This window comes from Moschus berezovskii, chromosome 7, assembly GCF_049115385.1.
Source record: "Moschus berezovskii isolate FMDL1 chromosome 7, NW_MosBer_1.0, whole genome shotgun sequence".
NCBI lineage: Eukaryota > Metazoa > Chordata > Mammalia > Artiodactyla > Moschidae > Moschus > Moschus berezovskii.
The window spans coordinates 69,898,443-69,918,950 of NC_142466.1; the positions used below are offsets into that span (position 1 = coordinate 69,898,443).

Sequence of the window (20,508 nt, forward strand, 5' to 3'; positions counted from 1 at the left end):
TGTCTTGTCTCTCTGACCAGACTGTAAGCTCCATGAGGATAAGAGTCACGTGTGGCCCCTTTACCCTGTGTCCCAGGCCCAGGAGAGCCTTGCAGAAAGCAGGCACTCGAGAAATACTTTTGACGGTCTCAGCATGCACACATGAATGAATGGCCCTCTAAGGTATATATTCCCTGCTGCTTCACAGAAGGGGCAAGAGAGGCTCAAAGTGGTCAGCCTGCAGCACCTGGGCCAGGTGGTCCTGGGATGGGAACCCAGCCTGCCTGCCTCCCTGACACCCACAATCAGGCCCTGCTCTTTGGCCTGCAGGACAACGTCTTGACTGACCTGGAGGTGGAGAGTGACATCTTGTTATCTTCAGAAATCTGTGAAGAAGAGGCTAAGGTAGACATGGTCACCCCTGAGTCCTTTGCCCAGCCAAGCCGCATGGGGAAGTCCATGATTGAAGACCCAGCCGTGGAGGTGGTCAAGAGAATCCTGCAGTGAGTGGCCCGGGTGTGAACAGTGGGGCCCAAGCCTTCAGGGGCCAGTCCACATGTGAGCCCACCCTAACAGCTGTGACCTTGTGCAGGGGCTTCCTTCTCCCCTGAGAGCCTCAGCTTCCTCCTCTGAAGTGGAGCTCACGATTGGGTGGATTCACGTGGCATCGTGGGCTAACCAGGATGGTGCCCAGTGCCTGGCCTGAGCCATCCTCTTGGTCATTGGGGAAAAGCTCACGTCCTTTCCTTTGGTTTCAGGTTTCCTGACTCAAAGTCCTCAACCCATCAGTGCGAAAAAGAACGGTCCCAGACAGGTAGGGGCAGACAGGCCTGTGGATTTAGGGCGCTGACAGTAGGGTAGCCGGGGATGCCATCTGGCCCCTCCTCATCTTGGATCCTCTGTTGTTCTCCTGGGTACCCGTCACCCAAAGCCTTGAGGCGACTCCGGAACCGAGCAGAGCACTCCTTGAAGAAGGACTTGTCCATCGCCAGTGCCACCTCGGCAGCAAGGTAGAGAGGCTAGGCTGCCTGCAGTCTCCCCTCCCCAGACTCAACCCCCCGACCCCCAGACGGAGGCCAGAGGCTACCCTTTGTCTGCTGATGGCCTCAGAATGTGTCTCCCGTGCTCACAGACTCTCCAAATAGGGACCTTCCAAGTTGGGACCCCGCAAATGGGCCAACTCCAAAGCCAGTTTTAGACAGCTCTATTCTCATCCCTGCCCAGTGGCTTGACTCTCACAGCCCTTCACCCTGAGAACCTGTCAGGGCGTTGGGTGGTTATCCACAGTGACAGCTACCTCCCATACACACTGTGTCTGTCAGAGGGCATGACCTTGGAGTTGGCTTTCCTTGGATGACATCATGGAGTCTTGAGAGCTCTGGGTCTCTGCATCGTGGCCATGAGTTCTGCCCATTATGCTCTGTCAGGGTCGTTAGACTCATGGCTCAGTGAGTGTGGGCCCTGGATGGCCCCTGACACCGATTTTATAGAAGGTGGATGACAGAAGCCACATGGCTGACCTGATTTTCTGAGTCTCTGATGAACCGTTATTGACCTAGTTTAATTCTTGGTTTTGAAGACGTGACTCTGAAGAGATTCCTGCTTTGCATACATTCAGAAAGTCTTTTTGAACAGGCGTGCCATCTGCAGTGTGGAAATAAACAAAGACCAACCAAATGGGAAAAGCAAAGACTATGCAGAGCTTGCTACAACCAGGGAATCAGCCACTATCGCTTACATTTTAGCAGAGACCCAAAGGCAGGCAAGGGAGTGGGAAAGGGGTGTAGTGGAGAATAGGGAAGACTTCAGATGTGCCCTGTTGGTGGCTATTGCCCTGGGAAGGCTGGAGGAGGCCCACAAGCAGTGGACATCCTGTGTGATTGGTTAGGGGTATATATTTGACTTGTTCATCCTAAATCAGAAGCAGGGACAAAATCTAAGGGAGTTGTCAGGTACTGAGAAGGTCCTGGCCCTGTGGGGTTGATTGTTACAGGGGGTATTATTTGGCTTCCTGGATTGTTACTAAAGATAGCAATCTGTCTTTCTGCAAGTCTGACTTCCAGCAGGCGGGCTTCCTGAATCGTTTATTGTAGCTAAGGGCTTAGTGTCCTAGGCAGGTTGTTACAGCTTATCAGCCAGGGTTCTCTATATACGGTATAGCCATTGTCCATTTGTATAATCAATCTCTCAGTGGTTACCAGTGAAATATATATGCTGCTAAGGCTGCCAGATGAAAATTCAGGATGTCCAGTTACATTTGAATTTCAGAAAAACAACACATAATATTTTTTAATATGAGTATGTCCCAAATAATACATGGTATGTATGCGAAAAATTGCTTATTGCTTATATGAAATTCAAGTTTATTTTAAAATGTATTTTATTGATGTATAGTTTTGGTTTATAATGTGTTAAGAAATTCAAATTTAATATGTGCTTTTATTTGAAAATTTGGCATCCCTACCTGAGGCTCTCAACCTGTGTTTCTTTGGGTCCTCACCACAGGGAAGCAAGGATTCTACTTTCGGGGCTGGAGGCCTCCATCCCTCCCCCCCGGCCTTGTGTGGGTTTCAGCGGTTAGGGCTCCATCCCTACTATAAGGCTGTCTGCAGAGCTGTAGAGGTGTGGGGCTGCAGCTTGAAGGGCTGGGCTGCACAGGCAGGTCCGGGTAGGGCTCCCACAGACTCAGATCTGCTTGTGTCTGTCTCCAGCTTGCAGAGCACTAACCCACCTTTGCCCCACAGCATCACGCGGTACACCAAGCCCAACCGGCTAGATAGAAAGTACCAGGTGCTCGGCGACAAGCCTCCTCCAGCAGAGTAAGTGTCAATGCCATTTCCTTTAACTCCATTTTAACCTGTCATCTTTGTCACTTGGCAGCTAAATCTGACTCAACTGAGGGGAAAATAAGCAGTAGAGGGACAGAGCAGAAGTCTGCGAGGGGACTGGTAAGGGTCAAGGTCTGTTTGTCTCAGCCTATTTCACCTAAACTTATTGAGAGACATTTTCACCAAATTCAGGCATTCATCAAGAAGACATTCTTCTTTCCTTTGAACAATCTGTTTATTTCTGTTCCATCACCTTTTGTTTATTAAAGGCCAGCTGCTCCATCTCTTGCGGCTTGGTCGTAGGGCAGCCAGTCAAGGAGCTTTCTAGACATTGGGCCTGAAGCCCCAGAGTGGCCCACTTAGGAGCAGCTCCTGGCATTCCAGTTGTCCATCACCCAATTCCACTGGCAGGGCTTCTTTGGATACTGGAGGAAAAACCAGCTATAGAACAACTGCGAGTCCCAACAGGGACCTAGACATTTAGGGTTCAGCTCTCAGTGATGTAAAGTCAGGAGGGTGGGAGAAAAATTAGAAATATTAGTATGAGGAGTTGTAGCCAGATATAAAGGAGGCTAGAAGAATTGAGCCTGGAGAAGGGAATGGCAACCCACACCAATATTCTTGCCTGGGAAATCCCGAGGACAGAGGTGCCTGGTGGGCTACAGTACATGAGGTCACAAAAGAGTCAGACATGACTCAGTGACTAAACAACAACAGAAGAGTCGAGATTTGATAAGAATTGACAAAATACGCGTGATGGCAAGATCTGGTCCAGTTTCCAGGGAAGTCATGAATCCTCCAAGCTAACAAATAGGGTTAGGATCTACTAATCATGAGAGAGCGCTGTAGTTATTGAAACTGTTGCCCTTCTTTTGATTCTTCTTTACAAAACAAGTCTGGTCTCTTTAGATTTGGCCTGATTATTTACATAAATGCAGCAAGAGTGGTAACTGACCACTGAAACTTTTATGTTTGCATTGCTGGAACTTTTCATGAAGATTCTCAGATTAGACTCTTAAAAGCCTCTTGAGACTAGGAAGACAAGTCAGATTTCACCCATAGTACCTATAGATTTGGGTGAACTCCTCTCTTCTTAAGGTCTCCACAATACTGTAAGGTTTTTCTTACCCACCTATGAAGCTGGGAACCCCATAAACCAGGTGCCAGGTTGATTTTCCAAAGAGGGCTTAAAAGCATTGTCTCCATCAAGTCAACCTTAGTTTCTTTAAAATGTTTGATCATGTCCGATCTTATACATTGTTGTCCATATGACATTTCAGTCAAAGTCTCTTTTATCTACCAGTGTTTCCAATTATGTCCCATCGCAAGAAGGACAACTTCTTGTTGAACTCACATAAATAATTATAAGAGTTTTTTACTTCTAGAGCACATATGAGTGGATGAAACATCCAGCATGCTTCTCACTAGCCTCTTTTCCCCTTAGCCTCAGGCAGTTGCTTTCAGGAGTCCCTCAGTCCCTTGAGAGCCTTGATAGGGTCAGGGGCCTAAACTTAGTTCAAGCAGCTGTAGGGAGTTGAGGGCTGGAGTGGGAAGGGACAGGTCTGACAGGAAGGACAGAGAGATAGAGGAGGTAGCTGTTTAGAGGGGGACATGTCAGAGGAAACCAGGCAACTGAAGGGAAGATGGAAGATGGCAAAATGGGGAAGAAGGAGCAGAGGTGTTGATGGGGGCGGGGGGAGCAGGGAGGGAGAGGTCTTAGAGGAGTCAGTTTAGGGAGATCTTATTTTCCCAAGAAGCCAGTAAAGTTCCAAATTATCCTCAGTAAAGCCGTGCCAGGAGCATGAGTCATGCAACAGAAGTTGGGAAGGGTATAGCGAACGCATATAGAAGAACCTGATATTTGCTCAAGGGCAGTTTTTGTCAAAGTCATCAGAGAGCAAACTCTCTTCCTAGAAAGGGCTGGGAAAAGTAGTGGTGAAAGCTGTGAAGTTATACCTTTTGTGCAGCTCCATGGGTCCCTCTCCCAAAGAAGCCATCTCTCAGGAAGGAAGCATTTGCATGAATATGTACCATGCAATACTTTTTATCCAAGCTAAAAATGGGGGGAAAACCTAAAGTCCAAAACTAGGGGATCATAAACAGTACATACATACCCAATGGTGTTACACAGCCATTTAAAATGATAGCATAATGTAGGGGGAACACTTTAAAGGGTTCAGAATGTAAAAAGCACATGAACCTAATTCCAAACCAATTTAAACATCAGCAGAAGGAAATATAGTAAATGTTAACATTAATTTTTCCATCTTGCTTTTCAACTTATTTCTAATTTTCTTTAATTATGAGTGAATTTGTAAATGAAAGATCACATCACACACACATACACACACACGTTTTTTGGCAAAGAGGCATGCAGGATCTTAGTTCCCCAACAGGGAATTGGACCTGTGCCCCCTGCAGTGGAAGAACGGTGTCTTAACCACTGGGCCACCAGAGAAGTCCCTTTTTTTAATTTGGTGGTGGTTTAGTTGCTAAGCTGTGTCTGACTCTGCAAGCCCATGGACTGTAGCCTGCCAGGCTCCTCTCTCCATGGGATTCTCCAGGCAAGAATACTGGAGTAGGTTGCCATTTCCTTCTCCATTTTTTTTTTTTAATTTGAGGGAATTTAAAAATATATATACATATATTTTAGAAACTGGTCAAAAATGATGTGTGTGTAAAACAGTCACTGCATCACTTTACAGTAATTTTGAAAAAAATAGTTGTCTTCCAGGTACGTGCAGTTCTAACACATCAGTCCCTTATTTCACTTTTGGTATTGAGACAGTTGACCTTACTGACAGGAATATTCGCTAGATCTGGGCAGATTTGTTCAGTAAAGCACCTGGTGTGCACAGTCAGCCTAAAGGCCAGATGTATCAGAAAGAGGATGTTTGGTCCTACAGGCAGTCCTGCTCATTTGATTAATATTTAAAAGAAATCATTCTTTTTCTCTCAACCAAGACAGAGACACTGATAAGTGCAGGCAATACACTGGACAGGGGATTCTATGGTGAATGAAAACAGACACAGTGTGTGGCCTGGTGGACTTTACCAGCTGCTGGGAGAGATGGGGTTAATCAATCAGCCAGTCACACTTATCAATCCCCAGAGCCCATATGGGGAGGCTATAAAGCTGAGAGCTGCTCAGGGCACTGGAAGGAGGCAGTCAGGGATTGCCCCTGAGCCAGGGCCAGAGGAAAAGCAAATGTGACCAAGAGGAAAGTTATTTGTGTTCCCTGGAGAGGAATCAGTGTGAGCAGTGGCCCTGGGGCAAGAGTGAGTAATTCCAAGGAGTAATGAGGAACAAAAGAGAGCAGAGACACTTGGAAGGGGCCAAACACAGCTTGGCACATGCAAGAGGCATTCAACCTGACAAATAGAAATGCGAGGTGGGAGCATGCTTGGGCATCCCAAGCTGTCCAAGTCCAGTTCTGGCTGGGCTGCTGAGTACTCAGAATGTTGTGTCCGTTTGGTCTTGTCCACACCATTTAGTGTGATTAGACAAGCGCTCTCAGGGATCTGTCTCCTGTGTGTTGCAGGGATTTTAAAGGCATCATCCTGAACCTCCTCTGGGAGAGCAACGAGCACCTGCTGACGGTCATGGAGGTAGGGCTCTGCCTGCCCTTCTGCCATCTGCTGGCCACATGCCCCCAGTGGGCTCTCCCCGCTGCCTTCTGCCAATAATGACCTTTGGGTAAAACTCTACAGCCCCCGTGACCACAGCTACCCAGCTTCTGTCACCTTGTGTGGTGTTTTTCATCCTAGAATTAAAGCTCATCCATTCGTTTACCCATTTATTCAGCCACCAAACTTTTCTTGGGTCCTGTGTGTCAGATATTTAGCACACCCGATATCAGGAACAAGCCTGGTCTCTGCCCCTGCGTGGCCAGCACCCAGCAGAGAATGACATGTGGTGGCACCCCCTGGGTGTGAGTCTTTGGAGCAGAGCTCTGGGTCATCTGTGTTAGTGGCCCAGCTTGGCACTCCATAGAAAGCTCTTGGTCTCATGGGTGGAAGACCCATCTTAGTCTTGAAGGATGCACAGAGTTTTACCGTTGACTTTCTTGTGCCTTGTGTAGCCCTAGGACGCTGACTGTGGTGACAGGGACAGTCAGGGAGGAGGAGAGACCCCAGTGTAGGGGGACAGCAGTTGAGAAGACCAAGGGGTGAGGAGAGCACAGAGGAAGATGCCAGGATCTTGGGCCAGAGCCCCCTGGAGAGAGGCCTGGCACCCACACTGTCAACCCTCCCCTGTAGGAGTTTTACCGCAAAGAGAAACGCTCAGTCACCAGGCCTGACTGCATGTACGAAACCTTCGACCAGTGCGCAGAGAACATCTGCAAGAAGATCCTGGAGTACCACAGCCAGACAGAAGATTACCACAACTCCTGCCTCATAGGTAGGTGTGACCAGCAGGCAGGTGGCAGGTGGGGCTACAGAAAGGTGGTGGCCACTCACAGCCTGAATGATGCCCTCCTGACCTGGAGGTCACATGGAGGCAGAAGATCCTCCCTGTGAAAAACTGACATCTTAGAATTAGGTAAAAACCTTGATCAGATTTAACTGGGGGAAAAACATGCCCTCCCCCCCAAAAGTCGATTTTTCTTGAGAAATACAGTGATTTGTATCACTAAAAATGTTTCACTCTTTGAAAAATGTTTACAGTTTTACTGAGATATTCACTCAATGAAATAGAGGGGAAAGGGAGGGTGGGATGAACTGGGAGATTAGGATTGACATATATACACTACCATGTGAGAATCTGCCTGCAATGCAGGAGATATGGGTTCAGTCCCTGGGTCAGGAAGATCCCCTGGAGGAAGAACTGACAGCCCACTCCAGTATTCTTGCCTGGGAAATCCTGTGGACAGAGAAGCCTGCTACAATTCAAAGGGTCGCAAAGAATCGGACATGACCGAGCAACTGAACACGCGCACAAACGTAAGATAGTTAGATAGTGGAAAGCTACTGTACAATTCAGTGGATTTTAATATATTCACAGAGCTGTGCAACCATCGCCACTGTGAATTTCAGAACCTCTGTCCCTCCATCATGTTCCCAGCCCTCAGCAACCACTAACCTACTCTCTGTTCATCCATTGTTAGTAGGTGTCATGTAGCCTTTTCATGGCTGAATCATATGCCATAGTTTGTTTATTTGTTCAGTGACAGACATTTGACTGTATCCACCGTTTGACAATTTTGGATGGCGCTGGTATAAACATTCATGTCCATGTTGTATGTGGATGTATGATTTCATTTCTCTTGGGTGTGTAACTAGGAGTAGAATTGCTGGGTCATATGGTGCCTCTGTGTTTAATCATTTGAAGAATCCTCCCACCGTGTCTACTGTGTGCCTGGGCTATGATGAACTTGATAGACACAGCCTCCTAGAGAACAGCGACATGAAAACAGGGAGGCAGGATATATCTTGCGATTTATGTTGATTATAGCAACATAAAAGGAGCTGTGAAAACACACCCATAGCTGCCCGTCTCCTTGCCCAATTCTCCATGTCTACAGCCATACGTGTTTTTGCAGTCGTTAAGTCCTAACTATCTCTACTTGTAAGGCAGGGAGCCTAAGGGCCCATTTCAAGCCCGCTGTGGGGTGAGGGGCAGTAGGGGTAGACGAGGGAGAGGATTAGGGGATAGCCAGACCTGAGATCAAGACCCAGCACTGCCGTTCCCCAGCTGTATGACATTGACCAAGTCACCTCCCCTTGCCTGTAAATGGAGACAAGGATAACATCCACCATGCAAGGCATTTTTAAGGACTAAGCCCCTCACAGCCTTGCCATCTACAGGAGAAATCAACAATGGCTCTCATTCCTGTAGTTGTAGAATGACTGGAGTTGAAACCACAGGCAGCATTTGGTTTCTCTAGCTCAGAGCTTCCCCACTTGAACTCTGTGGGGTTCCATCCTATGTGATCTTCCTCAAAAGAAAGGTTCCATGGTCACATGGGTTTGGGAAATGCTGCAGATCATGTCCCTCCCAGGAAGGCTGACAGTTCACATGAAATGAAGACTTCCATTTCCTACAGGGAGTAAAGTATCCTGAGCAACTCTCCAACTGAAAACATGTAAAAATCCTGGATATAACACTTTTGTGATAAACTTTTAAATGCATGGATAAGCTCACTGTAAAGTAAGAAACACATAAGGCCTCAAGATAAGTGGGAATAGGAATACAGATAAACTGAGCAGGAGCTCTGGCTACTGCCCTGAGGGCTTGGCTAACTCTCAGGCCCACTTGAGCCTCTGTTTTCATGGCCTCCAGGTCACTGGGAACAGAGACCAAGCCCCAGACCACCCAAGGTGTGCAGCCTGAAAGGACACAAGCCACAGAAAACTGGGACTCCACAGGGCTCCATCTGCAGAGTCAAGGGAATGAGACAGAAACCAAAACCTCCTCCCCCACTGACTAGAAGGAGAGTGTCTTGTTATAAGCCATGGCACCGGACAAAGAAGAAAAACTCTAATGAGAATCTATAAGTCAGCCCTTTTGTGGTGTTTAAACTGAAGTTGCACTTAGATAAACCTGAATTCAACTTTGTGTTTGTGGATCATCCAGAAGATTTCTAGATGATAGCTTAAAATGATTTTGAGGGTGTCATGCCCAGATGCTTGTTTAGTAGAGATACTACAAATCCTCTCCAGAGAAGCCTACCTTCAATTCAGGCCTCCAGGGATTCCCACACATAAAATGCCCCAAATAAGAGCTCACCATAAAACAACACACACACACACGCAGCAAAAAGGTACCTTCAGCATGAGGCAACAGAATGAGATCAGTAAGGACTTCAGATATTGAATGTATCAAGACACGGAATATAAAATACAGTAATTATTTCAAGTTAAATAAAAGAGGAAATTAGAAATATGAGTAAGGAGCCAAAGACTATTAAAATGAGCAAGTAAATAAGTAAAGAGAAACCAAATAAAAAGAGAACCAAATAAAGCTTATGTATATTGGAAAAATAAATCGTTGAAATTTTAAAATTATGAGTGGCTTTAGTGCCAAAGAAAATAACCATAAATGTAACACAGAAAAACAAAGGACTAGAAATAGAGGAGAGAGATGAAGGAAAAAGTAGGTCTGGCATGCAGCTACTTAGAGATTCAGAGGGAGAGGAGAAGACTTGGGTCAAGGTAATATTTGAAGAGAACGGATGAAATAGAACTGCTGAAAGATGCAGTGCAGTTTATAAAGTGCTGGCAAGTCCTACAGTGTGAGAAGTCCTTTGAACTTGCTTAATCCAGTATCTTTAATACCAGTTTTCCCACAGGACCCCTTTTGATGGAATAGCTATTACCGCATTGTAGACCAAGCCTTTCTCTTTGGGAAACTGCATCGAGCCTTTGTTGGAGAAATGGCCTCAGCAACTTGGCTCTGCTCAGTCCTCTCCCCTGGCTCCCCACCCCCAATTCCTACAGAATTACGGGCCCAGATGAGGAGATTTGAGGAGCTTCTGCCCCAGGTGTGTTGGCTGGTGATGGAGAATTTCAAGGAGCACCATTGGAAAAAATGTTGCGCCTCCACCAAAGTGATCCGAGAACAGTTCTTGAATTACCAGGAAAAGCTGGAGAAAAGGAAGGTGGGCCCCCCAGGATCGCCCTGGAAGTTCAGACATAGAGGCAGGGCATCAGCAGAACTGAGCCCCAGGGAAGGAGTTGGGCCAGGCCTGGGATTATCAGGTGGGGGTGAGGGACACTAGGCACTGGAGAGATAAGAGCCGAGCCAACAGCTCGTTCATGGAAAGGATTCAGCACATTCCTTGTTGGATATAGCGGGTAGGTTGGCTGGTTCTGTGGGGCTGTGGACCTTGAGATCAACAATGATTGTCCACTTGGTCCTTGGAACCAGGGGCCGTTCATGCTGTTGATTTTATTGGACGGAATCCCTGATTGTTCCAGGAAAGATGCTCAGCTCTCCCAATTTCTAACCCTCGGAGTTGGTTCCAGCCATGCCTCAGTCTTGCGTACCCTGCCACTCCTTTGCCTGTCCACAGCCCTTCACACACACCCAGGTCAACGCACACATCATGGCCATAATTGGCAGAGGACCTAGGCCAGTGACTTCTTAGTCCTGACCTCAAGACCTCAAGTCAAAAAACCCACTGATTTCTGGATTGTCTGAAGGATGAAAATGCCCAGAAGCTCCACCCAAATCTCGGACACCCTGCACAGCTCCAAGATATGGAGTCTCTATGTCAAGTGGAAGAGAAGAGGCAGGGAGACTTGGACACCTTGATTGTGGTAACCAAGGAGAAGCTGGAGGTCAGTAGTTCCTTCTACTACCATGCTTAGGTGCTGAGGGCTGCCCTGCCCTCCCGAAGTCACCCCAACTGACAGCCCACCAACAGCTCTGAGCCCAGCCTTATGCTGGCACCCTGGCCAAAGCAGGGCATGAAAGTGGGCAGGTTTTATAGGTGGAGATGGTCTTTATTGGCTGTTTTAACTTGCATTTTAAAATTTCTAAATTAATTAGTAATGAGAAATTTTTTCTCCCAAGATCCATGTCAAGTTTTCTTTCCTCTTTGGTAAATTGTCTGTGTGTGTCCCTTGGCCATTGCAGAATCACTTCCTATTTTCAAGTCACTCTTAGGAGAAGCCTCCTGGAGAAAGACCAGATGCCTGTTAACTTGGACACAGTTGACTCATGGCCCTCGTTTTGTCTCACGCGTTGCTCTCCAAACCCATCTTTGGCCTGCCTGTGGACCCAGGGTCCTCTCCTTATAGCACCATGCTCCCCATGTTTCCTCCAGGAATGCACAAGGAAGTACGCCCGGTTTTTCATAGCCAGCTTGGCCACCTTCACCGAGAAGTTCCTGCTGCAGTTGGATGAGGTGGTCACCATTGATGATGTCCAGGTTGCAAGTATGCGCCCCACTGGCCCTTGTGCCCTGGCTCCAGGGGGTTGGTGACATAGGTGATGGGTCTAGAGGGATCTGCTTTCCCCCAACTCCACCAGTATGAAAACAGATACTGTATTGAGAGGACTGATGAATTTTTTCTTTTTCTAATTAAAATTATCTTTTTTTAACTAAAAAAGCAAATCCCCAATGAGTAAGATTACATATAAAAAATGAAATCCTAATACTAAATATTTTCATAATCTTGGGGTAGGGACAACTTTCCTAAGTTTTAGAGCTAGAAGCTATAAAGGAATGATGTGTACATCCCTGTGGCCAAAACAAAAGTAAGGGAAAATGTCAAAAGATGGAAGGACAAACCACAAACTGGAAAAATATTTCTAATAACTAATAGGTCAGAGAATGGCCTGATATTCCTGTGGTATGAAGAATTCTTAACAGGTCAAGTTTGTAAAAAGGGCAAACACATGCAATTTAAAAGGTCAATAAATGTTGAAAGATGCTTGACTTCACCAGTGATGAAAAGTGCAAATATAAACATTGTTAAGATATCATTTCTCACCAAGAGCCTGGCAAAGCTTTCAAATTCAGTGACACCCAGCACTGGTGAGGCAGGAAGCCCCAGCACCTCAGAGCCCCTTGGGAAAGTGTACCTCCACCCCTTCTCTTGGAGAACCCTCTGTCGGTGACTTCAAAGTCCTGAATGTGTATGCTTTGACCTAGCCGTTCTAACCCTGGGACCTTATCTGGCAGAAATACTTGCATACTTTTCCACAGATATATTTTCAAGCATATTCTTCACAGCAATGCTTGAAACTGCAAACAATTGGAAGCAGTGTTAATATCCATGTATAAAGGATTGGATAAATTATGGTCCAGATATAGGAGGGAATTCTATGCAACTGTTCAGATGGGTGTGGTAGGTCTCTATGTGCCAGCTGGAAACACCTGAAGGAATACTGTCACAGGAAAAAGCAAGGTGACAATTATACTTACCTGTAATACTATTTTAAAAAACACATAGGTGACATAAACGTGCACCCTCACTTGTATATAAATGAATCTGTGTGAGAGAGAAACAGAGGCAAAGAGGGACAAAATGAGAGCAGCAGAGCCTGAGAGACAGGTACCCGACTGTTGATGACCACCTCTGGTGAGTGGGACTGTGAGAGATTTCTAAAGTCTTTTCTTTTTCCCCATTAGATGATGTTTAAATTTTTTTATACTGTGTAAATTGCTTTTATAACTATGCAAAGACTCAAATCATATATTAAATATTGTCCATTTATCTCTCATCTATTAAGTAATTAAAATATATTATTTTTATTTTTTTAAGTTTGGATTGCAAAGACAATGACTATTTTTATAGTAAAATAAGAAATTCAATATGAGTTACAAAGACAGAGAAGAATATGGTCCTTCCCCCCAGAAATAGGTGCCGGTAACATTGGCTGTCCTCCTCCTGGTCATTTCCCTTTGGTCACAGGCCTGTGTGTATGTATCAGTGGGGGGATGGGAGGGTGGATCACAGGTGTGTGCTCCTTTGTAACCTAATTTCCCCTTGAGCGGATGCTGGCCAAGCCAGTCACCGTCTCCATGAGCACTTCCAGTTGCTGTGCATCTTATTTTATTAGTCTCCTGCTGGTGCATACGGGCCATGTCTAACTTTTCACTCTTCTAATCGTGCTGGAAGGAACGTCTGCATCGACATTTCTCTATATGGGGGCAACAACTTCCTAGAAGTGGATTTTCTAGGTCAAAATATATATGCATGCTGAGGTGTTGGCCACTGTCTAGTAGTGGAGGTCTCTTTGGCAAGTGTGAGCCTGGTTTTGGAAAGTGGAGCCTGCAGAGACACTGGGGTTCAGACTAGAGAAGGAACAGGCAGTGGAGCCGGCAGGGAGGCAGCCTCGGCACCTTGGAGGGAACCCCTGGGCCAGGAAGACCCCCTGCATCAGGCCAATGGGGTCCTCGCCTGCTCTGTAACTCGGGCTTCTGAGCCAAATGGCCTGGCCCTGCCATGCCTGCAGACCAGGGTGCAGAGAGCTGCTTTGGCCTGCTGGTCTCACTCCAGGAACAGAGATTCTTTCTCTCCATGTCAAACGGCAGGTCAGTGAGCCAGACATGAGACAGACAACCTTGAATGTGTTCATTCCAGGAGAAATTCTTAGTTCAGGACCCCTTTGAGCTAGTATAAGCCAAAGAAGTCTCCAAAGAGCATATTCAGGAGCTCATAGAAGCTGCAAGAAGGTCAGAGCATCATACATAGGATTTTGGAGCTGGGATGCACACCCAAACCACACCTCACATATTCCAGCTTTAACACTCCTGCCTGAGACTCTTAAGTGTGGAAGAAGGGAGCATGGTTTCATTTCTGTAAATGTAAGGTCAGGGGTCCCCTTGATACCAGGCTGTGGGTGAGGCCCCCATCAGTAACCCATTTCTTGCTTGCCAGAGATGGAGCCCCCCAAACAGAAAACCTCAATCCTAATACGGAGGAAACTCACCGGAATGTCCCTGGAGGAAGAAAGTGAGAAGCCCCTGATTGAACGGGGGAGCAGGTGAGAGCTGAGAGTAGGGGTGAATACCACGCATGGCTGTGTTTGCTGGGGGTGGTGTGGTGGAATGGTGAGGGGGCACGAGCTCTGAAGTCAGACAGACCTGATAACTTTGGAAAGGCTTTGTGTCCTAAGCCTCAGTTTCCTCATCTGTGAAATGGGAATGGCAGCCTTCCTTACATGATATTATGAAGAGAAAGCTCGACGAGATTGTGCTTGAAGTGCTCGTGGGACCTACTAAGAGCTCAGCAGCTGTGAGTTTGTGTGATAAGGACCCATTAAGGGACCCCCAAATAAAGATAGACCTGTCCTAGTGTGGGGTGCCTTCTCAGATTGCTGGCAGTACTGGGATTCACTACAGCTGTCTGTCATGTATGACAAGAGCTATAGAAGTGCTTGTTCCCTGTACCCCAGGAATGTGACTCTGGAAGAAGTAAGGCAGTGATTTACCCAGATAAATTGTCAGCAGTGGTTTTTTATCATGGTAGGAAAAGCAAGCCCAGAACTGGTGACTGGCATCTGGCTGGGCGAGTGATAAGGAAACCGAGATCCAGAAAAGGGAAACCCCTAGAGGCATGGGATTCCCCTTCCCCATGCAGAGCCCAGCTGTCTATACACATGGATATAAGCTGTATGAAAATGCCGGAAAGAACTTGAAGAAGCTTAATCTTAAATGCTCAGTAGAGTTGTTCTTTTAATTAAGGCACTTAAAGCATGGTAATTTTTTTTAAAAAACTCCTAGAGGAGAACGTAGGCAAAACACTCTCCGACATAAATCACAGCAGGATCCTCCATGACCCACCTCCCAGAATATTGGAAATAAAAGCAAAAATAAACAAATGGGACCTAATTAAAATCAAAAGCTTCTGCACAGCAAAGGAAACTCTAAGTAAGGTGAAAAGACAGCCTTCAGAATGGGAGAAAATAATAGCAAATGAAGCAACTGACAAAGGATTAATCTCCAAAATATACAAGCAGCTCCTGCAGCTCAATTCCAGAAAAATAAATGACCCAATCAAAAAATGGGCCAAAGAACTAAACAGACATTTCTCCAAAGAAGACATAAAGATGGCTAACAAACACATGAAAAAATGCTCAACATCCCTCATAATCAGAGAGATGCAAATCAAAACCACAATGAGATACCATTTCACACCAGTCAGAATGGCTGCTATCCAAAAGTCTACATGCAATAAATGCTGGAGAGGATGTGGAGAGAAAGGAACCCTCTTACACTGTTGGTGGGAATGCAAACTAGTACAGCCACTATGGAGAACAGTGTGGAGATTCCTCAAAAAACTGGAAATAGAATTGCCATATGATCCAGCAATCGCACTCCTGGGCATACACACCGAGGAAACCAGAATTGAAAGAGACACATGTACTCCAATGTTCATTGCAGCACTGTTTATAATAGCCAGGACATGGAAGCAACCTAGATGTCCATATGCAGACGAATGGATAAGAAAGCTTTGGTACATATACACAATGGAGTATTATTCAGCCATTAAAAAGAATACATTTGAATCAGTTCTAATGAGGTGGATGAAACTGGAGCCTATTATACAGAGTGAAGTAAGCCAGAAAGAAAAACACCAATACAGTATACTAAGGCATATATATGGAATTTAGAAAGATGCAAATGATAACCCTGTATACGAGACAGCAAAAGAGACACAGATGTATAGAACAGTCTTTGGGACTCTGTGGGAGAGGGTGAGGGTGGGATGATTTGGGAGAATGGCATTGAAACACGTATGTTGTCATATGTGAAACGAATCACTAGTTCAGGGTCAATGCATGTTATAGGATGCTCGGGGCTGGCGTGCGGGGATGACCCAGAGGGAGGATAAAGGGAGGAGGGAGGTGGGAAGGGGGTTCAGGAGGGAGAACTTATGTAAACCCGGGGCGAATTCATGTCAATATATGGCAAAACCAACCAATATAATATTGTAAAATAATTTGCCTCCAATAAAAAATAAATTAATTACTTAAAAAAAAAAAAAGAAACGTTAACCATTTCCACCAGAGATGGAGGGTACACAGTGAAAGATGAAGCTAAGCCTACAGGACTTTTCATGCATGTTTATTTGTAGAAAGTGGCCAGGAATCAAACCTACTGAAGTCACCATCCAAAACAAGATTCTCCTCCGGAAAACACCATGTATCACAACCACCAAAACGACACTGGGCCACCTGGCATCCGTGGAAGCCCGAGATGCTGTCTACCTGGTGAGTGAAGAGACGAGGTGGAGGGGGTGCACCCCAGGGAGCACAAGGCAGCTCGGGGTGCTGCCTTGGGAAGGAGGGAGGGAGCTTGTCATCACCAGGTGCCCTGGCGTCTGGTCAGATGGCGCAGGTAACACACATCAGAGTACCCCAGGGCACAGCACTGGTGACAGCCAACATTCTCAGGCACCAGGACATGGGCCACAGCTCCTGTCCTGTTCCAGCAATAGCTCAGGTCTCATGGCATGAGCCCCAGTGCCGCAGGAGCCCAGCTGAGAGACGCCACACCCAGACTGGAAGGCAAAGGAAGGCTCTCCAGCGAACAGTCAAGACAGTGTGAGGGGACAGAGTAGACAGAGGCTCGGAGGCCATGGGAGCAGTGAGTGATGATGGGTGGAATAATTACTGAGCAGCCACTGCAGCTTCTGTTCTCGACACAAGGCTTCCACTGGATCCTTGTAGCAAGCCCATGAGGAAGGTAGAATGGTCCCCACATTACTGCAGAAGACACCAAGTCATAAAGAAGTGTGTCCCCTCTGTGCCACCAAGAGTGACAGCCAGGATTGGACCCAGGCCTGTTAGACCCGTGGGGCTGCCCAAAGAGGAAGTTGTGCCTGAGGCTGCCTGCAGGACCTCGCACCTCCAAGGATGTCTGGACCTACAGTCTGGTGCCCCAGAGAGAAAGCTTGTACTGCCCAGAGACATGCTGACCCTGGTCTTTGGAGACCCCTTAGTGCCTAGGCAGGCCCTTCCCCAGCCACCAAGCTAAGCCCCAGGCAGTTGGCACAATTCTGCTGCTGAGTTCAGTGAGGACTTAAGGTCTAGTGGGCTCAGCCTCTCGAGGAAGCTAGGACCCCTGAGCTTCAAGGAGACTATAGTGTGGTACTTAGGAAGGAGGGCAGAGTCCAGAATCAGGTGGACCAGGAGCCTAGTCACTGCTCAGTCTCAGTGGAAAACAGCAAGGCCTGCCTGAGCTTTATTGGACAGAGCACATGAGAAATGACTGTGGAACTCTTGCCAGTGCCTGGAATGGGTCCCCCGAGCCACCCGCCAGCAGGTTATAGCATCCATCTAGAGCACAGAGTGCCCTCTAGGGGACACAGTCCAGAAGTCCTTCCTCAAGTGGCCTCTTCCTGCTGCTTGCTCCCAGAAATATTTAGCATCATTTGAAGAGGAGCTGAAGAAGGTCCAGGAGGACACCGCACAGCAGGTAAAAGAGGCTCAGCGCTGGAAGGACAGCTGGAAACACTCCGTGAACATCATCCAGGGCCTGTACTTGTGACACTGTCAACCCTCCTTAAATAAATGGCTTATTTTGTGTAGATTCCTCGTCCCTCTACCCACCCTTCCATCCGTCTGTCTGCCCAGTTCTGTAGCCTCACAGTGGCGAGGATATGGCGTGGTTCCTGCCCATATGGAGATTACTTCCAATGGGGAAGACAGAGGTGAAAGGGGGTGTTCCACCTGGTCAGCTCGACGGTGGATAACAGGGATGGGTAACAAATAGAGACCCATAGTTCAGGGGAAATAACTTCCACAAGGCATGATAGGCACTTCATCTTGGAAAATGAAATAATTAAAGCTTAAAACTTACAGGAAAGAGTATATTGCACATTTAACAAAATGCGAGTTTTAATTGCAACTGTGCACTGATTCCTAGACAAAACAAGGACTTCATCCGGTGTTGACTGGGTGTCTGGTTATTTGTATGACTGATGATAACCTTTTGGCAGAAATCTTCTAGGCCTCCTTAACTTGACTAACGGTCTCTTTAGTCCTGTGACACTCAGATCACGGTCTTTGGAAGCTTGCTTCCCACCATCTTCCTTGCCGCCTTTCTCTTCCTTGATTGCCCCGCAGCCTCACTGTGACCAGGGGCAATTATCAGGTCAGCCGTCTGCGCCCTGTGGGCAGGCGGCTCATGTCCTTCCTCCACTTCCTGAGCTCCTGCTGTGCCAGTATGGTTTGTATGTTGATGGTGCTTCAGTTCACAGTTCCATGCACTTTGTCTCGACTTGATGAGGTAAGCATCGCCTGCATTTTACAGCTGTGGAGACTCAAGTCCAGAAGGTCAAAGCCAAGGACTTGGAGGCACATTGTTTTGGGGATGATTCCAAGAAGTATGAGTGAGGACATGGGAAAAAGGAGCCCGAAAACAGAAAAGTCACTGGAAGGGGCTTTCAGGAGTGGCCCCTGCTGTGGGTGACCAGGCTCTGTCTCACTGGAAAACAGCTTCCCACCTGGCCTGACTCTGTCCATGTGGGTGGAGAGTTGCCTGGGCATTAGCGCCACCCTCGTGCCAGCTTGCAGGACAGGAATCTCCTGGGTACCAGAAAGAGCCCTCAGGCAGGGGAGTCTCAAGTTATATTGGCTGGATCGAGCTCCCCAGCTGCAGGTGGACTCAGGTAAGCCAAGGGGATGTCAGCGCAGCATCACCACCTCTGGTTTTCCAAACCTGAAGGCAGCCCCCCAACCCATGCACCACTCTGTCATGGCACCCTCTCTCCTCAAAGTAGCAAATGATGTCTGCATAGCCCCTTCCAGCTTGTGGCATGCTCTTTAGGTACATGCTCTTATTCAGTCCTACCGTGGACAGGGTGGCAGTCACCATGTAACCCCTATTTTGTAAATAAAGAAGCTGAAACTTGGAGAAAAGAAGATATCTCCAGTGTTGCAGCCTGACTCTGGCTGTCCCTGAAACTCAGCCTGGAGTGAATACACCTGGGTGCTTTGAAAGTAAGAAAGGACCCAGAAAAATGAGGGGTGCTCCCTATCCCCTCTGCCAGCCTTGGAGTCTCTGCACTACCACCCCCTCCTGCCAGCCACGGGGCAGCATGCATGGAGAACAGGGTGTAGCCATGGGTACAGGACAGCCTGTGGTCAGTCACTCTCCACTTTCATGTTGGTGAGGTCCCAGGTGGCAGAGAAGGCTCGAGGAAGCATGCCTGCTTTGGCAGGAGTATGGGGAGGGGGACATGAGGACTAGGGAGGGTACTGGGGGCCACCACAGCCCAGACAGAGCCTGCAGACAGTGGCAAAGCCAGGGAGCAGAAGGGGTACAGAATTGGGAGGCCTGGGCCAACCCCTCAGTGCTGTGTGCCCCTCTGAGTCCAGTTTGCTCACCTGTCTAGTGGGGACACAGGCTCCATTCTTCCAGCCCACTGCACCAAGTGAGACCCAGCTTGCCTAGCTGGGCCAGCCTTTGGGAACTGAGGCCCCAGAGCTGAGGGGTCAAGGCAAAAGCCATGCCCATTCTACTTATTCCCCACCTAGTGTGCCACCTTTCATTGTTTTCCTTGTGATTACAAAAGGAAAAGACATCCATTATAGGAAATAAAGGACCAAAGGAGCAAAAAGAAGACTATAAAAACCCTGGCATCCAGAGATAGCTGTTTCCTACACCATTTTTCGTGTGTGTGTGTGTGTGTGTGTTATATTTGCCAAATGGAATCATAATGTGCATTTGGTTGTATAAACTGGTTTTCAGATTTCAGCTGGGTACACAGTCTCCATATCTTTAAATAGCCACTTACACCCTTGGTTTTCATATTCTGCTGCCTCTGCACACCATGTGGAGTGGACACTCCCACAGCTGAGACCAAGTCAGGAAGCAACACCCATCCTTACAGGGAAGACTGCTCTCCAATATTTTTGTTTTTTCTGGACCCTAACATAATCCACTAACTCAGTTCATGGCCCACTAAGGGGTCTTGTCTGCAGTGTCCCACTGCCAGAGGAGCCAGGTCCCCTCTCAGGCAAGGTGGGCTGTCCGTGTGGGGCTGTTAGATACAAGGCATCCATCCACCCACATGGACTCTGTGCACATCTCTAGCCCTTGCCTCTGGCTTCTGGAAGCTGACTCCCTGACTCAAAGGGGAGGGCATCTGGGGACCCAGCACAAATCACCCTCCAGGAGAAGACTCTGGGTCCCTCCCACCACTGAGGACTCAGCGCCTGCTTCCCTCGTCCACACCAAGCATTGTAGTTACAGCAGCTTTGGGGGAAATTTTTTTCTTTTTTTTTTTTTCGGCTGGC

At 47.4% G+C, this 20,508-nt stretch overlaps 1 protein-coding gene across 3 annotated transcripts in view; it reads left to right on the top strand.

The window, feature by feature from the left end:
• CCDC180 (coiled-coil domain containing 180) overlaps positions 1-17,998 on the top strand; it is a 76,916-nt gene extending 58,918 nt beyond the window's left edge. For 2 of the 3 annotated variants that reach the window (XM_088837987.1, XM_088837988.1), the window contains 12 exons: positions 310-482; positions 738-793; positions 911-989; positions 2,724-2,798; positions 6,350-6,416; positions 7,068-7,209; positions 10,248-10,408; positions 10,953-11,090; positions 11,579-11,690; positions 14,142-14,247; positions 16,341-16,476; positions 17,624-17,998. In XM_088837987.1, the coding sequence (XP_088694113.1) occupies positions 310-482; positions 738-793; positions 911-989; positions 2,724-2,798; positions 6,350-6,416; positions 7,068-7,209; positions 10,248-10,408; positions 10,953-11,090; positions 11,579-11,690; positions 14,142-14,247; positions 16,341-16,476; positions 17,624-17,755 (1,377 nt within the window). In that variant the 3' untranslated portion in view covers positions 17,756-17,998. Of the gene's footprint in view, positions 1-309; positions 483-737; positions 794-910; positions 990-2,723; positions 2,799-6,349; positions 6,417-7,067; positions 7,210-10,247; positions 10,409-10,952; positions 11,091-11,578; positions 11,691-14,141; positions 14,248-16,340; positions 16,477-17,623 lie in introns of those variants that run through there. The other variant, XM_088837989.1, reaches the window with a different exon arrangement.
• The last annotated feature ends 2,510 nt before the right edge of the window (positions 17,999-20,508 follow it).